This window comes from Hemiscyllium ocellatum, chromosome 12, assembly GCF_020745735.1.
Source record: "Hemiscyllium ocellatum isolate sHemOce1 chromosome 12, sHemOce1.pat.X.cur, whole genome shotgun sequence".
In the NCBI taxonomy this organism is placed as follows: domain Eukaryota; kingdom Metazoa; phylum Chordata; class Chondrichthyes; order Orectolobiformes; family Hemiscylliidae; genus Hemiscyllium; species Hemiscyllium ocellatum.
In genome coordinates this window covers 39,523,537-39,543,889 of record NC_083412.1, presented here as the reverse complement: position 1 = coordinate 39,543,889, position 20,353 = coordinate 39,523,537, and the positions used below count along the sequence as shown (strand labels likewise).

Here is a 20,353-nt window from a genome sequence, read left to right as displayed (position 1 = left end):
TCAAGGGAAGTCACTCACCAATTAAGATGAAGAAAGGAGAAGGTGGATATTGCTTTGTTAAGGAGACATATTTGGATGACAAGGAGCATCTGAAATTACAGCAGAATGGCTTTGACTGAGTTTATTTTTCATCATTTAATACCAGAAGTAGGGGAGTGGCTATACTGGTTAGGAAAAATCTCTCATTTAAATTGTTGGAATGTGTTAAAGACACATACGGGAGGTTTGTAATTCTTAAAGCCTTAATAAATGGGGAAGAGTATGGCATTTTAAATGTGTTTTGTCCCCCAGCACATCCTCTTAAATTCTTGGTAAATGCTTTTTCTAAACTGGTAAGTCTCAAGTCTCGGCACATCATTATAGGGGGAGATTTTAACTGCCTCATGGACCCCACAGTAGACAGGTTGCCTAAAGGTCCCTCGATACTCTCTGCACAAACTAAACAGTTATTGGGTTTGTGTGGGGAATTAGGGTTGGTGGATGTCTGCAGGTGTCTCCACCCTACAGGTAGGGATTTCATGTTTTTCTCCAATCCACACAGATGTCACACAAAGTTTGATTTTTTTCTGACCCCTGCGGTAACCCTGGATCTGGTGGCATCCTGTACGATTGGTAATATTGCCATCTCTGATCATGCTCCAGTGTACCTCATGGTTAAAATTAAGAATGTTACAGTGGATTCAAGGCACTGGCGAATGGACCCCTTTATTCTCATGGACAGCAAGTTTGTGGAGTATTTCTCTAGGGAATTTCGGGCATTCCTAGACATCAACATAGGCTCGGTTGATAGCTCATCTGTCCTCTGGGAAACTGCCAAAGCTTACGCTAGAGAGTTAGTTATTTCATATTCCACAAGTAGGAAGTGGCAGAAGGGTGAGCAGCAATGTCTCCTTGAAGCACGGTTGAAGGCAGCCGAGAAGGCCTATTTTGACACACCCTCGTTGGTCTAACTCCAGAGGATTATGGCACTGCGGTCTGCACTAAATTCTGTGCTCACGCAGACGGCAAAGAAGGAGCTGGCTTTTGCAAAGCAAAGGTTATACAGCATGGTGACAAGCCAGGCAAATACTTAGCATACCTTGCCAGAAAGAGGAGTGCCCCACAAACCATTACAGCGATTAGGGAGGGGTCTGGAAATCTAACATGTGATTCTAAAAAGATTAATGTAGCATTCCAGAGATTCTACTCTAAGTTATATCAGTCTGAGAATTGTGAGGAGGGGCAGGCCAAAATGGAATCCTTTTTTAGAGATCTGAAGCTCTGGGTGTGACTCCCGAACAACAGTCCTTTCTCAATGCCCCATTACCAGAGCAAGAAGTGCAGGAAGCTGTGAGACAGCTTCAGAGTGGAAAGGTGCCCGGTCCCGATGGACTTCCCAGTGAATTCTATAAGGAATTTATAAGTATACTGTCAGGACCGATGCTGAATACGTTTAATGATTCATACAGTCATGTTTGTCTCCCACCATCTCTGAGAGAGTTCAATATTTCACTTATCCTTAAAAAAGGGAAGGATCCAGAATACTGTGCTTCATACAGACCCATCTCACTCTTAAATGTGGACGTTAAGATCCTTTCTAAGGCTCTTGCATTAAGGCTGGAGACTGTGTTACCTTCTATTATTAAAGAGGATCAGACAGGCTTCATAAAGGGTCGCCGATCCTCCAATAATGTTAGGAGGCTGCTTAACGTAATTCAAGCATGCCAACAGCAGTCAATACAGGGATTGGTGATTTCTTTAGATACAGAGAAGGCATTTGATCGAGTTGAGTGGCCGTACCTTTGCTATACTTTAGACTGGTTTGGTCTGGGCGAAGTTTCATAAGATGGGTAAAGGTTCTCTACAGTGTACCTCTCGCTGCGGTCATTACCAATGGGATACAATCAAGCAATTTTAATATTTCTAGGGGCAGCCGGCAGGGCTGTCCCCTTTCACCATTACTTTTTATGTTGATGATTGAACTGTTTGCAGAGGCCATTTATGGGGATCTCAATATATCAGCTCCAGAAGTGGGGTCAAAATTACATAAGATCTCGCTGTATGCAGATGATGTTTTAATTTTCTTGACAAATCCAGCACTTTCAGTGGCTTGCCTGATACAATGCATTCACGTGGTTGGCGGTTTTTCAGGGTATCAGATCAATTTTGCTAAATCAGAGGCTATGCCTATGGGTGGTTTTACAAAAGAGTTGGCTCTTGAGAGTGACTATAAATTCCAATTTAGGTGGTCACAGGGGGGTTTTATGTATTTGGGCATATTCATTACTCCAGTTCTGGATTGGCTGTTCAAAGCCAATTTTACTCAATTATTTGAAAAAATTAAATAATATCTCCAAGATGGGAGGCACTTCCAGTCTCATGGTTGGGTCGAAGAGCGCTTATTAAGATAAATATTCATTTGGTTCATCTCCTTTATCTGGCACCATAAATGGCCCCTCATTAAATTAGCCAAACTGCAGTTGCCTCACAGACTGGGGGGAATAGACCTTCCGGACATTAAAAATTACCAATTAAGCTCGCTTTTGACCTACGTAAGTGATTGGGTTTGTGGTTTACCCTCTTTCAATATGGCTAGATATCGAAGTCTCCCAGGCAAGGTGCCCCCTTACCAGTTTGCTGTTTTTGGACAAGGTGAGGACAGTTAGGGAATATTTCCATAACCCAATAGTCATCAATACTGTTAAAGCATGGAGGGCACTTCGGCAGAGAGAAGGTAATATTGGCAAAACATCTTTGTTTACATCTTTAGTGGGTATGCCGAGTTTTCAGCCAGGTATGATAGATTTAGGATTTAAACGTTGGGCAGCTAGGGGTATATCTTGCATGGGTGATTTATTTGAGGGAGGTGTAATGATGTCCTTCGATCAGTTATACGGAAATACAAGTTACCTAATAGTAACTTTTGTTTTTTGTTTTTTGTCAAGTTAGGGATTTTATTCAAAAAAGGACCACACCTTTGACTGATCCCTACAAATCTGACATAGAAAGAGGGGTACTAAGGGCTAAGAGTACACTCTCTGTCAGTACTCTATATCACCCATTGGGGGGTGCCACCTCAGATGAGTCTGATCGACTCTGCAAGATGTGGGAAAGAGAGCTGGGTGTTGAAGTTTCTTCAGAGGCATGGGAGGATATTTGGGAGAATGCAAGGAAGATATCAATTTGCAATAGGACCCATGCTTTACAGTTAAAGATTCTCCACAGGGTCTACTTAGCCCCAGACCGTTTATCAAAATTTAAACCAGGGATATCTTCAGCATGCCCCAAGTGCAAGGTCTGCAGGGGCACTCTTACCCATTGTCTTTGGTCTTGTGACAGGCTTCAAACATATTGGAGCGCTGTGGTGGGTGCAATGGAGAGGATTTTAGGTGTAGCAGTGGAGAAGGACCCTATTTCATTCCATTTGGGCCTACCCATTGTATTTCCTGCAGACTCACATAAGGCAAAACTTTTCAATATTCTTATATTCTGTGCAAAGAAGAATATCTTGCTAGGTTGGATATCAGAAAACCCCCCAGGCCTGTCGAGTTGGCGGAAGATTGTTATGGAGCATATTCCCCTGGATTTTCTCACAAATATGGTACACCACAAAACTGTGAATTTTTACAAGGCATGCAACCCTTTTTGAAATACCTGGACACAGATTTATCTGCCACACTAATAAGGACTTTTATATAGCCATAACGATTGTGTTTCATGAGTCCAATATCCAGGGAGGAGGAACTGTGAATGTATGAGTGTTTTGTTTGTTTGGGCTAAGCTATTACTATTTATTTGTTTGTTGTTAGGTATTTATTTAGTTAGTATAATATCTAGTTTAGGTTTTTTTTTAATTTTATACTTCTCTATATATGTTTATACATTCGTATAGGAAGGTGGGTTGGGGAATTTTTTTATTATTTTGGTTTAGTTTTGTACTATTTTTGTACTGTTTTGAATTGCATTGTTTTGTATTTGTTGTAGTATTTAAAAATCTATTTGTTCTTAATAAAAATATATTATGTAAAAAAAGATAATAGTTAAATGGAAGTAGGAAAAAAAATGTTGCAATGTACCTCCACCACTTCCTCTGGTAGCTCATTCCATACACGTAACCACCCTCTGTGTGAAAAAGTTGCCCCTTAGGTCTCTTTTATATCTTTCCCCTCTCACCTTAAACCTACGCCCTATAGTTCTGGACTCCCCGACCCCAGGGAAAAGACTTTGTCTATTTATCCTATCCATGTCCCTCAAAATTTTGTAAACTATAAAGTCATCCCTTAGCCTCCGAAGTTCCAGGGAAAACAGCCCCAGCCTGTTCAGTCTCTCCCTGTAGCTCAGATCCTCCAACCCTGGCAACATCCTTGTAAATCTTTTCTGAACCCTTTCAAGTTTCACAACATCTTTCTGATAGGAAGGAGACCAGAATTGCACGCAATATTCCAACAGCGGCCTAACCAATGTCCTGTACAGCCGCAACATGATCTCCCAACTCCTGTACTCAATGCTCTGACCAATAAAGGAAAGCATACCAAATGCCTTCTTCACTATCCTATCTACCTGCAACTCCACTTTCAAGGAGTTATGAAGCTGCACTCCAAGGTTTCCTTGTTCATCAACACTCCCTAGGACCTTAGCATTAAGTGTAGAAGCCCTGCTAAGATTTGCTTTCCCAAAATGCAGCACCTCACATTTATCTGAATTAAACTCCATCTGCCACTTCTCAGCCCGTTGGCCCATCTGGTTCAGAGCCTGTTGTAATCTGAGGTAACCCTCTTTGCTATCCACTCCACCTCCAATTTTGGTGTCATCTGCAAATGTACTAACTGTACCTCTTATGCTTGCATCCAAGTTGGAAGATAGATAGAGAGAAAAGAGAGAGAAAGAAGGTTCTTGGCTGAGCAAAGATGGAGAGAAGAAAGGGAGACAAAGAGAGAGAGAGAGAAGAAAGGGAGAGAGAAAGGACAGAATGGAAAAAAGAAGGAAAAGAAGGTTCATAGCTGAGCAAGAAGAGAGAAAATTTGAAATTGAGATGTTGTGACTTAGTCAGCAAAGTCAAGTTAACAGTTTGGAGATTAAAAGAAAAGGTAGTGATATATACAAATTTGTCTAAACTCTGCCACATTTTGCTGAGAAAGATGTTGAAGCCTTCTTTATTTCATTTGAAAAATTGGCTGGTCAGATGGAGTGGTCCAAGGATTTATGGGTAATGCAAGTTCAGACTAAACTGGTAGGCAGAGCTTGTGAGGTATTTGCTATGCTGTCAGATGAGGTGCCAAGAGATTAGGAAGAGGTTAAGCAGGCTATTTTAAGTACATATGAATTGGCACCAGAAGTATATTGACAGCAGTTCAGAAACACAAAGAAGGAACCGGGTCAGACTTATGCTGAGTTCAAAAGAATTATACATGGGCATTTTGATCAATTGGTGCATCCTTTGAAAATAGATAGGACCTTTGAGGCTCTAAGAGAGATTATTCTGCTGGATGAGTTTAAAAACTCACTTCCAGAGATAGTAATAATTCACATGGAGGAACCCAGAAGGTTTAGGAAGTGAGAAGGGCAGCAGAATTAGCAGATGAGTACATGTTGGTGCATAAGACAAGCCTCCAGCCAGAATTTCATACTGTGAGGGATAGAAGTTGGGAGAAGGGGAGATCCTACACTTCAAAAGCAAGAATGGAGAGCACTGGTAAGTATTTACCACAGGATTAAAAAGAAGCCCAAGAGGGTAGAAAGGAGATGAAAGGCCTCCGGTGTTTCCACTGTGGTAAAGTGGGACACACAAAGTCACTTTGTTGATCATTAAAAAAAGGCACTGTGCTAAAGGTGTGGTTAAATAAGCTAAGTCAGTGGCATTAGTGAAGTTAGTAAAAGAGACCCCAAGAAGAGCCAAGGAGCTGCAGGAGAGTGCACAGCCTAAACAGGGGTTGGGTATGGAGTTAGTACTTGATTTCTACAAAGAATTTGCCTCTGTGAGTAACGTTTACTCAGAAAGAACAGGGGAAGAAGGACAAGAGTTATAATTTTGAGAGATACAGGATCTAACCAGTCACTGATAGGAAGGGATGAGCTAATATGCACTCTTTCTGATCTGTTACTCGAGAATGTGGTAAATTGTAGGATAGGTGAACAGAAATTTAGCGTTGCCCTATGTAAGATCAGGTTGGAGTGCCAACTTAAGACTGGGAAAGTAACACTGGGAGTGATTGACAGATGGTCAGTTTCAGGAATTCAGTTTGTTCTTGGGAATGATTTGGCAGGATCCAAGGTAGGAATGATACCTCTTGTTTTGGAGAAGCCCAAGGAACATCAAGAAACTGAGGACTTAAAACAGCACCTTTGTTGCCAATTCCCACATTTGAAGAATCTTTCATGTGGGTTATAATTGATTGTGTAGATCCCCTCCCGAGAACTAAAAGTGGGAACCAATACTTGTTAAGCGTAATGGATGTGTCTGGAGGTGATTCCATTGCGGAGTATCAAGACAAAAAAATGTAGGAAAGGAGTTATGAGTTTTCTTCACATGGTATGGGCTACCCAGAGAGACTCAGTCAGACCAAGGATCAAATTTTACTGCTCAGATGTTTAAGGGCGTTATGATTAGCTTAGGTATACAGCACTTTAAATACAGTGCATATCATCCTGAATCCCAAGGAGCTTTAGAAAGGTGGCATCAGACCTTGAAGACACTGTTGAGAGCATTCTGTCAGGATTACCCGAATGACTGGGATAAAGGTATCCCCATTCGTATTGTTTGCCATTAGAGATGCCCTTCAAGTTAATATTTGGGCACAAAGTGAGAGGTCCTTTGAAATTAATTTTTTAAAAATTTATAGCACGCAAGTTGGAGAGCTCACACTTTGATTATGTATTGGAGGTGAGGGAGAGACTAAATTGAGTGGGTGAGTGAGCTAAACAGCACCTAAAGAGGGCACAGTATAGAATGAAGCAGGTGGCAGATAAAAGCTCTGAGAATTTTCCTCAGAGGAATTTTCCTGAGAGGATGACATGTTAGTACTGTTACCAATGACAGGTGATCCCTTCAAAGCCGGGTTTAGTGGTCCCTATCAAATTGAGAAAAAAGTCAAGTCAGGTGAGCTTTAGTAAAGATGCCAGATAGAGAAGAAAAGTATCAGGTATGTCATGTGAACATGTTGAAACCTAGAGAGAAAGAGGAGAAAACAGGTGTTAGTTACTGCCCTGCAGAGGGAGGAATCAAATCCAGATGATGTGGATTTTGAGGTACCGCAAAATTGATTAAAAATTGAAGAAGTCCTTGAAGAGTGGGATAGGTTAATAAGCTATGTCTCAGGAGCATGGAACACGGTTAAAAGATTTTTTTAGTCCTGTATAAGGGCAGAAATAAGAATCAAATAGGGAGGAGTAATGCTATTGTACATGAAGTAGACGTAGGGAATGCTGCTCCAATAAAACAACACCCTTATCGGCTTAATTATTCCAAAGCCAGATAGGTCCAGATGGGGGTGGAGGCCAAACTCTACGAAGACATCTTCGAGCCAGAGCAAGTTGAGTTCGCCAACCGTCTTAGTTCTCAAACCAGACAATTCTGTGTGCAATATTGGAAAGTCAATGCCATTACAAAATTGGACTCATATCCAATTCCTAGATTGGAGGACTTTATCGAGAAAGTCAGACAAATCAGTTACATCACCAAGTTAGATTTAATGCATAGTTACTGGCAGGTAGCTTTATCAGAGACGGCGAAAGACAGTTCTGCGTTTGTAACCCCAGATAGGCTGTATCTGCTTAAAGTGATGCCTTTTGGAATGAAGAATGTACCCACCACATCCCAAAGAATCATGAACAGACTTGTGGCTGGGTTAAAACTGTGCAGTCTATTTGGACTATGTAGTGATCTTTAGTAAGTCCTGGAAAGATCACATGGTACAGTTGGCAGAGCTCTTTGAACAACTATGAGAAGCAAAACTGGTGATAAACTTAATTAAAACTGAATTCGCGAAAGCAGAGGTGACGTTCTTGGGACATAAGATCGATCATGGAAGATTGGCCCCCACGGAACGCAAAGACGAAGGCCATCGAGGAATTTCCATGACAAAACTTGAAGAAAGAGGTGCATCAATTCTTAGGACTCAGTGGATTCTATCGGAAGCTTTTTCCAAATGTCAGCAGTGTAGTGGCACCGTTAACTGATTTGCTGAAGAAGAACACAACGTTTTGGTGAACAGAACAATGCCAGAAGGCATTCAACCATTTGAAATCAATATTAACCACCAAACCAGTTTTACCTACACTAAACTTTTCAAAACCTTTTAAAGTTGCCATCAGTGTTAGTGACATAGGATTTGGAGCTGTACTCCTGCAGGAAGATGAAGATGGGATTGAACTGCCAGTTGGTTACTTTTCAAAGAAGATCAACATCTACCAGAGGAAATACTCCACAATAAAAAAGGAACTATCGAGTTTGGTACTGGCTTTACCACGTTTTAATGTATTTGTCATGAACAATGTGTCGGAGACAGGTGTATATGAATCACAATCCTGTTGTACTCTTAGAACACTTTAAAGACAAGAATATGAGACTATTTCATTGGACTCTTACATTACAGACTTTTAATATAAAAATTGTACATGTTGCGGGTCGTAAGAAGGTAATCACAGATGCGTTAACGCAGATTTAACTGATAAAGTTTAGATGAGATTTGTCTTTATTTAATGTTATATACATATGTATAGTTGTATGGGAAGAAGTTAAGGTGAACTTAGATTAAAGTTATCTCTATGTTAGGGTGATATGCTTAAAGAGTAGAAAAAAATTGAAGCCATCTTTTCATTATGGTGGTTCATTTTTTCTTAAAGAGGGAGGTGTTATGAAGATGTAGGTGTACTGTACCTTTAAGAGAGTTAAACGCTAGCAGAACTACCTGCCACAGCACCATATGTTCTGAACAAGATATAACATTTGGTCAAACAACTCGATTAGCTGGTTGCCTAGAGATGATAAAACAAATTCAAATTCAGCCAATAATTTTAAATTATACCCAGAAAATACCAAACTCCAATCAATTTGTATAATGACCATCTTAAAAGCCAATGACTCGATCCATTGCTTTGATGGTATAATACTGGGGAAAACCGTGCATTGTGACGAGAACTGCCAAACCACCCAGCATCTTCAGATTGCCCAGAGAATAGCTCTCTTAAAGGTATCTTTATCGATCAGAGAGACCTGTGATCCATAAGAAGAAGAAAAGGCTGAGGAAGATATAGAGAAGAGTGGACATCTGGCTTTGAAAATTTGAATTTTTGGTAAACTTTATTTGGGGGTTTTATCAGACTACTATTATAGAAGGGGAAGGTAAAAGATAGGTTAGAGGAAGGAGTAGTTATTAGTTAATTATTTTCTGTTATACTTTAACAAATAATATTGTTAACTTTTACTTGAAATAGTTCTTGGCCTCTCAAATTTTCACAGTTTACTGGACAGGGTAAATCTTTTCTGTGTTGCTAGTTTAAATTAAACAGGAGGGTTTACCCCATGACATAATAAACTTCCTTTGTAACATTAAGGTTACTCTTCTGTAGTGGAGTTGATAGATTTTGAACAGATCTATTAAATCAAAACTGGGCATTCACAAGACACTGTGGGCCTGGCATATCCTTCACTCCCCCATTATGATCAAGTTAGAAGATCAATTCTTCTTCAATGAAAAATGCAGGAGGGCATTCCAGGAGCAGCACCAGGCAGATCTAAAAATGAGGTATCAACCTGGTGAAGCCACAACGCTACTACTGGGTGCCACACCAGATAATCAGCTTGCAATAAACAAATTTAAGTGATCTCGCAACTGGTGAATCAGATTTAAGCAGTGCAGTTCTACCTCACTCAGCCAAGAATCATGGAGGACAATTAAACAACCAACAAGAGAAGTGGGTCCACAAAGAACTCCATTCTCAATGCTGGAAAAACTCAGCATGTCAGTGCAAAAGATGAGGCTGTACCTTTGCAACCATATTGAGCCACAAGTTCTGAATGGATGATCCATCTCAGCCTACCCCAAGGTCTCCAGCACTATATACTGCAGTCTTCAGCCAATTACGTTCACCCCATATGATATCAGGAAACTGTTGGAGACATTAGATACCGCAAAGGTTAAAGGCCCTGACAATAGTCCGGTAACAATCAGTTCTGGCAGTTATACCAAAGGCTTGTGCTCCAGAATTAGCTGTGACCCTAGCCAAGCTGTTCCAGTACAGCTATGACATTGGCATCTCCCCAGAAATGTGAACGATCTCCCAGATATGTCCTGTACACAAAAACAACAAGTTCAACCTAGTCAACTACTGCCCTGCAACTCTGCTCTCGACCATCATCAAAGTGATAAAAGGTATCATTAATAGTGCTACCAAGCTGTACTTGCTCAGCAATGTCTTGCTCAATGATGATCAATTTGGGTTGCGCCAGTGTTGCTTAGCTGCTAACCAAATTACGGCCTTTGTTCAAACCTGGATAAAAGGGTTGAACTCCAGAGATGATGTGACAGTAACTGCTCTTGATATCGTAACATGTTGTGATCAAGTTTGGAATAAAGGGATCCTTGTAAAACCAGTGTAAATGGGAATCAGGTGGAAAACTGATTGGCATCATACCTCGTACAAAGAAAGATGCTTGTGCTTCCATTGGAAGTCAATCATTCTCGTTACAGGATTCAGCCCATTGAATTTCTGTCAGCTCTTCAAGTGCAATTCAGACGATCTCACTCTGCTGCTCCTTTCTCTTAGCTCTGCAAATAGTTTCTCTTCAGAACCTTATTGTATCTCCTTCCATTATAACCTCAGGAATTCCACTCAAAACCATTTCACTTGTTCTGTTAAAAAAAAATCACTTTTTCTCATGTCACAGCTGTTCAACAGGTTTCCTGTCACTCCAATAACTTTATACTCAGTCTAATGGTGGCACGGTGGTGCAGTGGTTAGCACTGCGGTCTCACAGTGCCAGGGACCCAGGTTCCCACTAGGGCAACTGTCTATGGATTTTGCACATTGTCTGCATGGGTTTCCTCCCACAGTCCAAAGATGTGCAGGTTAGGTGAATTAGCTATGCTAAATTACCCGTAGTGTTAGTGTTAGGGGAATGGGTCTGGGTTGGTTGCTATTCAGAGGGTCAGTGTGGACTTGTTGGGCCAAAGGGCCTGTTTCCACACTGTAGGTAATGTAATCTAATCTTTCTTTTTCTCTTTGATTCCATAGGCTTCAACAATCTTACAGAGAAATTCTGCTTCACACCTCATTCTATAATGAATCTTCTGATTCAGGGATGGGAGTGTTATCAATAATTAATGGTGTATTGAACCAAATACAAGTAAAGTTCTTACAATTTTCAGATATATGGTACATAATTGTCAAGATAAACTTTTAAAAATTGTTTTACAAGAAGTTGAATACATTTTCATTTCTTTCAGGCTACAGAGATGGATGGAACTCAAAACAGCCATGTGACTCTTCTCAGGGCCCTGCTCACTGAAAAAGACGAGGATCTCAATCAGCTCAACAAAGAAATGAAGAAACTTCAGCTCATCAACAAGCAACTATTAGAGGAACAAAGCTTAGGAATGTCAACAAATAAAAGATTTCAGGACAAGGTAATTTTTCACTTATTGATTTCTCTACTCTTGTAATGTATAGCTGTGTAAATAAGAACTTCATATGTGTGGAGAAGCTATCATTTTAAGACATTGAAAATCCACAGAATATGCATTTTATACTTTCTAAATGCATCAGAGTTAAATAAATTCAAATAATGAAATATTAGTATCGCATATTACTGTGGATGTTCAATCTTAATGGGGAGTGCATATATTCTGTTTCAAATAGCTAGTTGATGAAGGATAAGACTGGAGTCAATCTTGATTCAATTATACATTAATTTACAGAGTGAAACATTATAAACATCCATTTGCTAACTCAACCACCCAGTTCCAGTAATGTCTCCTCAAATGTGCGTAATTGAAACCACTTCCTTCTCCAAAAAATTACTCAATGTGAAAATTCACTTCTGTGATATATATTGGATACCAAGTGGAATAGCTGGTGGACTATTCACCACATATTCCCTTCCCATTTACATTGTTATGCCCAGAACCTGCCAATTTATTATGGTTCCCAATGAGATGTCCCAAATTGTTAAACTCTTGGGTGAAGAGGGTTAAACTGGCTCCATTCCTTTATTCTATTGCCTCACTTTGGTTGCAAGAAGTTTAGTTTAAAAATAGATCCCTTTTCTTGTGGATATCTTTCTCCTCCTAAACTAACTTGGGTTTAAAAAGAGTCAATGTATTCCAGTCTTTCTTCAGTTAATAAAGAGTGAGCTTATTACTTAAATCGAAACTGGATTTTTAACTCCTGTCCTATTGCATTCTGCAAAAGGGAAAACAAAAAATGTGTTTGTAGTTTGGAACATAATCAGAGGAGGTAGCTTGCTGTAGGATGGGGGAATCATCACTTCCTTGCTTGCTTTGTTGTCATGAAAGATCACAGTGCAGTCTGATTTGATTTGCCTCTTCCCCCTTTCAACTTCTCGTGCATTGTTAGGAATGACATTCCATCAGTCTTTCTTGCCAGATAGCCACTTAACTTTCACAGCCATTTTTAGTTTTATCAACTCTCTTTTAAAAAGCACATTCTGGAAATACAGGTAGAAAATGTTCACAACTTACTTCATGATTCTTACCTTGCCATTGTAATACTGAGTGGCTTTGAGGGAACATTGGAAATGAATCAGAACAAACTGTGCAAATTAGTTTGATAGGAATTAGCTGCTCTGCTTCTCCAGGGCCCTGCTAACCACTCCACTTGCTGATCTGTACATTTATATGCCAGTGTTGAACTGGGGTGGACAAAGTTAAAAATCACACAACACCATATATCATTTCAGCTGCATGATGCTGTAATCTTCTGCAATAAATTCAGTGTCTTATGATCCTGTTCCACTGCTAGTCCTGAAGGAGCAGCACTCCAAAAGCTAGAGCTTCCAAATAAACCGGTTGGACTGTAACCTGGTGTTGTGCAATTTTTCACTTAGATCCGCACATTGGCACCTGTCTCCTATTCGACCCCAACCTCACCACGCTAGGCGCACACTCTCAGTTGGCTCTGCAAAAGGTCACAAAGAAAGGGTATGTAGTGTTTCAGAAAGAATGGCAGGTGGGAAATGCCATCTGGTGCCAATAAATCTACTTGGGTGGTACAGAAAAGTGATGTACTCCAACAGACTGCAAGTGATGAGGAGTAATCAGTTGATTTATGAAGATGAGTTTCAATATTATGAGATTCAAGAATTCTGATATGGCATTACAAAAATGATTGTATCACAGGTTACCTGTGTAGGCATGGAATAACTACATTTCAAGTATAGCCTTACTGTACCCTGACTAAACAAGTAAGAATGATTGCTGTTTGCACACTCCTCAAACACAAAGGTTTCATTCGGTTGTACAGCCAGAAAATTAAATCAAAAATGCATGTGAGTGACATGAAAAATAAAGGTTTGCATTTATTTTGAACTTTATGAGTAGGTTTAAAATTACAAGCAATTTTATACTGATTTACAATTATAATTCTAAGGCTTGTTTGTTCCATTGAAAGAACACAACATTCAAACTATAACATTACAGCAGAAGCTGAAGAGTATTAATTGGCTATGCTACACCTGTGAAAAAGAATTACTCCACAACAAAAAGGAAGCTTTTATTGTACTTAAACACTTAGGAGTTGAACAAATTACAAGCTTCAAAACAGAGGTATTGTATTGTCAGCTCTTAACTGGACCTTCTCAATAATCAGAAAGAGAAGTAAAGATAATCAAGATAAAGCATTGTTACCCACTGAGGTCACTCATGTATTCAGTAAGTAGCTGCATCACTGTCATCTTCAATAGGATATAGGGGTGAGGGGCTAAGTACTTGCCTATTTCAGGCTTTCAGAAGACAATTTGCAATTGAAGTTCTTTGTTAAAAATCACACAATACCAGGTTATAGTCCAACAGGTTTACTTGGATGCACACTAGCTTTCAGAGCGTCGCTCCTTCATCATGTGGTAGTGGAGGGTAACTCTGTGTGTTAGGATTGAGCCCTCCACTACCATCTGATGAAGGAGTGACGCTCCGAAAGATAGTGTGCTTCCAATTAAACCTGTTGGACTATAGTGTTGTGTGATTTTTAACTTTGTACACCCCAGTTCTTTGTGGCAGACTCCATCCACAATTTTGTGATACAAACCAGCAAAGGCTGTCTAACTAGTAATCTTTAATATTATGGAGGAATACTGCTGCCTATATATTCTGTTTTGGAACAGATCAACCCCCCCCCCCCCCCCCAACCACCCCCACCCCCACCCCCACCACCACCACAACCAAATAAATTAAGAAGCTAGCCTAGACCCAAACCTTCTTAATTTTTAAGGCAAGTGAAAAGATAGTGTTCTGAATGTGATTTGTTTGGTCAAACTACCAGGCTTGAAGCAAAGCACCCTTTATTCTTATACTAGAGGTAGAATACAGACAAAATAAGAAATCCCATAACCACACCTTTGGCAGTTGCAAATTCACTAAAATAGATTGTCTCACATGCAACATTTCTCCAGTCCAGGAGGAAAGAATAGCATGAGAAAATTCTGAGAGAAAGAGAAAGAGAGAGAGAGAGAACTCAAGCCTTTTGCTCCAGCAGGGAAAGATATATAGCAGCATCAACACCAGAACAGCTACTGAAAACTAAACTAGAATCCTGGTTCTGTGGGAGATTGAGGACCCACTCATGCTTCTTTTGTCAGCTCAAAGCTCGCTACATTGCTGGGCTCAGAGCAGATAGCTAGTTTCCAAGTTTACACAATTGTTTACAAAAAGAAATAACAGAACAAATCCTTAATAATTCAGATGGAAAACCTGCTGCCCTGTTAGAGAAATAATACATCTGGTAGTCTGTTTGTCAGAGAACTGCCTCTAGGCATCTAAGCCATGAAGATAATTTGAATTGTCAACTATCTCCATTGTTTGCTTTGCCCAGAAGTGGAAAAAGAAGAACCTGATAGGTGAGAACAGGAATGAACCAAATGGCCCCTTGCTCTCATATTCACTCTGCTCATACCTTGCAATGAAGCATCAACAAAGCCTGGGGACAAACAATTCCAAAGTTTCGCAACCCACTGAGTGAAGAAATTCCAATTCCTTATTTTGAAACTGGGTTGCCAGCTTCACGAGTGACCTTCAAAGTTTTGTCTATCTGAAAGATATCACCTTTCAATTAAACTCCAGACAGCGGTCATAGGCCAATCCTCTCATCCCAAGGACCAACCTAGTGAACCTTCAATGTGCACAAATGTATCCTTTCTTAAATATGGAAGCCAAAACTACATAGACAGAACTCCAGCTGTGCTCTTGCAAAAGCCCTATACAACTGGAACAAGACTTCCTTATTGTTGTATTTTGTTGCCCTTGCAGTAAACTTTCATAATTGTTTGCTGCACCTGGAATAATTGTTTGCTGCACCTCCATCCAAGTCAACCAAGAGGGGATAAATTGCAGAGCACCAATGCCACTACAGCCCTGAATTTCCTCACTTCTGGCTCTGGTAATATCTGCAGAACCTCACAATCTGCTGTTGACAAATACATTCCCAGGCGACCAATGCCACTTTGCTGTTGATAGTAAGAATCAGAGGACTCACACATTAGTTGCAATGACTAGATTCCCACAGGATCAAGACTCATAGAAATTCAAGGCATCTTCAAATCAATGAGAAGTATCTGTCAATTGAATTCCGCTCCATCGATGTTCAACTGATATGTGACTGCTGGAAAGTTTCCATGCATGTTTGTGCAAGGTAAACTGAAAACTGTCACAGGTCTCCAAAGCTCCAAACAGAATTAGTGTGTGACTCCTTAGAAATGAAGGCAGCCTACTAAGAATATAGTTGATGGTGCTACTCGGGTGTTGTACCACTAATGCAGAGGAAAGTTATAACCAGAGCTACATGGCCACAAAGGCAGCCAATCAGCTGAAGATACAATTCAGGAACCGGGCAGATCTGGAGCATCCTCTATTCTGTGCCACCAAGGGTGTTGAGAATGAGGTGGCCTGCTGTGCCTTGCAGATGGAACTAAAGAAGGTGCAAAGTGCAGTCTAATTAGCGTGACAGACCCACTCCAGCAGATTCAGATGAGCTGAGTACATGCTGCCTTACAATGCAACAATGCTAAACTCGCTGCCTGGTCCCTACTGCTGTCATCCCCTCTTTCAAAACATTCCCACAATCAATAATTCCTCCAACTCATGCAAATCTTTTGCTCAGCTTCTACTTTGGTATGTACAATTGTCTTCAAGACTGAGCATTGTGGGAAAGGCAACAGGTAGCAAGTTGATGACTGGACAATGGAGAATTCTCCATTGTGCTATTGACCTGTGACATCAGCAGAGTTGGAGGGATGTTGCTCATTGAGCTGCTCTGACAGATTTTGCTGCAGACATCCTGTGGGGTTTCTCAGTCCACCTGCCAGGAGGCAGTTTGAGGCAATTTGAGTGGCTGGGCAAGGCATGAAAAATGGTAACAGCTTGAACAGAATCCTCACTCCCATGTGCCCTTTCTCCACCTACTCTCTCATGGTCCACCTGTGAGCCAAGAACTGAAGACAACCATTAACAATGGAGACATGGTGTCTCCTAGATAACTGGTTAGGCATTCTGCAACCCTGCTGGCAGCAATCAGAGTGCTTAATGTCAGAAGGATTCTAATGCCTCTTTTTGGTGTTGAGCTCCTCTCTCCTGCAATGAAACAGTAGGTAGTGAGTGTGAGAAATGAAACGTTTCGAAATAAACAAGCATTGTGATGATGTGAGATGGATAAGTTATCAATAAGTTGAGAAAAAAGTGTCAGTGTTGGCTATTCAGATGTGGATGTGGTAAAGTGTCAAAGCAGACAAATATGTGAAGCTGGAGGGTGTGGTTGCCTCAGGAGTGCTGTATGGGAATTCAGAGTGTGTGGGTTGATGCTTGAGAGATGCCATGCATCTTTCGTACACTAGTGTGATCATTGAACCTCTTGAAGAACTGAAATGCGCTTCAAAGACCACACTCCTGCCTCTCTGTTTTAACTAATTTCAGTCAACTGCTGAAAATGTGTTGCTGGAAGAGCGCAGCAGGTCAGGCAGCATCCAAGGAGCAGTAGAGCCCTTCTTCAGGAAGGGCTCATGCCCGAAACATCGACTCTTCTGCTCTTTGGATGCTGCCTGACCTGCTGCGCTTTTCCAGCAATACGTTTTCAGCTCTGATCTCCAGCATCTGCAGTCCTCACTTTCTCCTAATTTCAGTCAACCACCTGATGAAGAAACAACACTTCGAAAGCTAATGCCTCCAAGTAAATGTGTTCGACTATAACCTGGTGTTGTGTGATTTTTAACTTTGTCCACCCCAGTCCAACACCGGCACCTCCAAATCAGGCTTTGTAAGCCTGGCCTTTTTCACACTGAACTGTCCTTGGCTTTGGATACTCACAATCACAGTATAGCATTCAGCGAAACAGAAGACAGACATGGGAGGACCTTGTGGATGTGGAATCTGTGAATCTTCTGTTAGAGTCCCTCTAAAAGAGACTCTTCACTTGAGCAGTTAAAGTGAGTACTGGTTAGCTTAGTTGGCTGAATAGCTGTTTGTAATGCAGAGTAATGCCAATAATGTGGGTTCAATTTCCACACTGCATGAAGGATTCTCTTTCTCAATCTCTCCCCTTGCCCGAGGCATGCTGACCTTAGGTTAAACCATTACCAGTTATCTTTCTCTAAGCTCAACAGTCTGGTAGAATTATGAAAGCTTTACCTTATGTTCAAGTTCAACCCGAAGCTTGTATTCATAAGAACATGAAAAAATGGAGCTGGAGTGGGCTGACTGGCCCCTCGAGTCTGCTCTGCCTTCAATACAATCATGGTTAATCTTTTCATGGACTCAGCTCCACTTATGCCTGCTCACCATAACCCTTAATTCCTTTACTGTTCAAAAATCTACCCTTGCCTTAAAGGCATTCATCGAGATGGCCTCAACTACTTCACTGGGCAGGGATTTCCAAAGAGGAATTCAGAGGAAAACACGTGAGGAAAACTCAGTAATAAGAAATGAAGGCTGAATATGTAGATGTCAGGGAGAGAGAGAGAGGGCTTTGTCTTATGCACTACACAATATCAATAAAAGCTTCACCTATGTGCAGGAACCCTAAAATACATAAACCAACAATATATTACTTTAAGTGGTCAAGTGTTTTCCCCAATTGCATATTAATCATTCCAATGCCCCTTTATAGAGAAAACTGTCTGGATAGACACTTTAATCAACCTGATTGGTTATGACAGACCTCTTGAGCAGATGGGACTTGAACCTAAGCTTTCTAACCCAGAGGTAGGGACATCACCACTTTGCCACAAGAACCCTGAGAACTGTCTATGTACAGTTGAATTGTTGAACGCCCTTGTCCCAGCAGTTAAACTACAGCATCTTTGCATGAAAATCTTAGCAAGCAGTTGAACATTTCAATATTGCTTGTTTTAAATATGCTACATCAGTGTGGTTGATATTGTAGAACATTACAAAGGAATTACTTTAACTTAAGCATTATTATTCTTAAATCATTATTCTTTAGTGGTGCTCTTTTGATTTACAAATTACATTAGTCAACTTATTATAAAACAAATAGTCATCTACTTTTTCATGCTTTGGTTATAACGAAACATCTCACCATGGTAATTGCAATAACCTTTGCAAGCAGTGGAAAAAGGTCAAGTAATTATACACCATGAGTTGTCACATGATTAAATGTCACATCATAAAATGTCCAGAGACAGGTCAAACTACAATTGGCAACTCTACCTCGATTACATAATTACAAGAAGTGATAAGATTAAATATTCAGTTTTTTTTAGCTACAAAGTGTGTGTGTTTTTTAAAAGTCTTATTAAAATGCTTGACCTCAAACAAATAACAAAATTCAGATCATGGAACTGATAAATCCCATCAGTTGCAACGATGAGGCCCAAAGCAGCACAAACCCAATTGTTACCATAGTGATGTGGCTGGTGCAGCAAAAGCTAGATTAAGCAACCTGGGATATGTGCCAGAAGTCTTAAAGCAATATCAGCAACTGCCACGTGAAAGCTCAGTAATATAATATTCAACTTTAAAGCAATATATCATTGCAGATAAGCTCAATGAATACTTCTAAGGCGGAATGTTCACCCTTCCTAATAAGTTATCACTTTCTAATAAGAAAACATTTACCCCATCTGTCATACAAAAGGTTAAGCCACAGTGTAATACATAAAGACAAGGAAGATCCTGACTCTGATGGCTGGTATGCAACAATTTAGCTGATCTTACCTGATTGCGAAATTAAAGTAATAAATCTCAACATTTGAATTGAGGAAGGATTTCCGCGCCTGAATGCTATGTAGCATTTTCTTGCCAAAAATAGGTCTGGTTAGGTGTAGACTCATCCATGATACTTGCACAATGTTATTGAGTCTGGAAATCAAGGCACAGGCAAAAGTAATTGAGGTGTTAATGTCCTTTCAGACTCAACCAATGGCCAGTAATTTTCACCTGTGAAAGGGAGAAAATTGGAAGAAAAAGCACTGAATCATGAAATTTTATTTAAAATTAATAACAAAACCAAACAGCAAATATATTAGAAAATGATTGACCTGTACTTTTATGGGATGGGGAAGGTGGTTATCACCCATAAAAATGATTGTAACTCCGGGTTACTGGGATGTATAGATTAGAATTAGAATTCTGACACCGGAGTCTGTTACTCAATATTTCACCACAGGTTATACAGTAATGAGTCCTGAAGTCAATCATCATTGAAATCAGTGAGAATTTCAACTTTCCTGCTCCCACATCACAATGAGAAACTCCACTAAAAACTTACAAATGTAACTGGGCTTTTATTTTTCGCCTTAGTAAGAAAAATATTTGATGAACAACAGACCTGGATCTAAGAAACTAATTTTATACAAATGGGCAATTTATCAGGTGTTAGAACATTTGTAAAACAATTAAGTGTTTCCAACCTATTTTATCTCCACCCCCATGCGTATGCCTCAGTCGTTAAGAAGGTGTGCCACCAAGGCTTGTCCAAATGCACAGGGAGGAACAGGCCGATATGTGGAGGCAAAGGCTCTTGTCTGCACAGGCCTCTGGGCTACATGCTATGGGAACAGAGCTACCACAAGCATGGGAATGTCCAGTTTCCTCCATTGATAGATGGGTAGCTTCCATGGAGAGCCAGTTCCAGCACCATTTGATGTGCTGTATATGCTGCAGACTTGCACTCCATTGCCCCAACCATTGGCTCC

General features: G+C 40.4%; 1 protein-coding gene across 2 annotated transcripts in view; it reads left to right on the top strand.

The window, feature by feature from the left end:
* Positions 1 to 20,353, top strand: part of LOC132820729 (centrosome-associated protein 350) — a 68,332-nt gene that overhangs the window by 13,048 nt on the left and 34,931 nt on the right. For both annotated transcript variants that reach the window (XM_060832999.1, XM_060832998.1), the window contains exon 3: positions 11,424 to 11,603. In XM_060832999.1, coding sequence (XP_060688982.1) covers positions 11,424 to 11,603 — 180 coding nt within the window. The remainder of the gene's footprint in view (positions 1 to 11,423; positions 11,604 to 20,353) is intronic.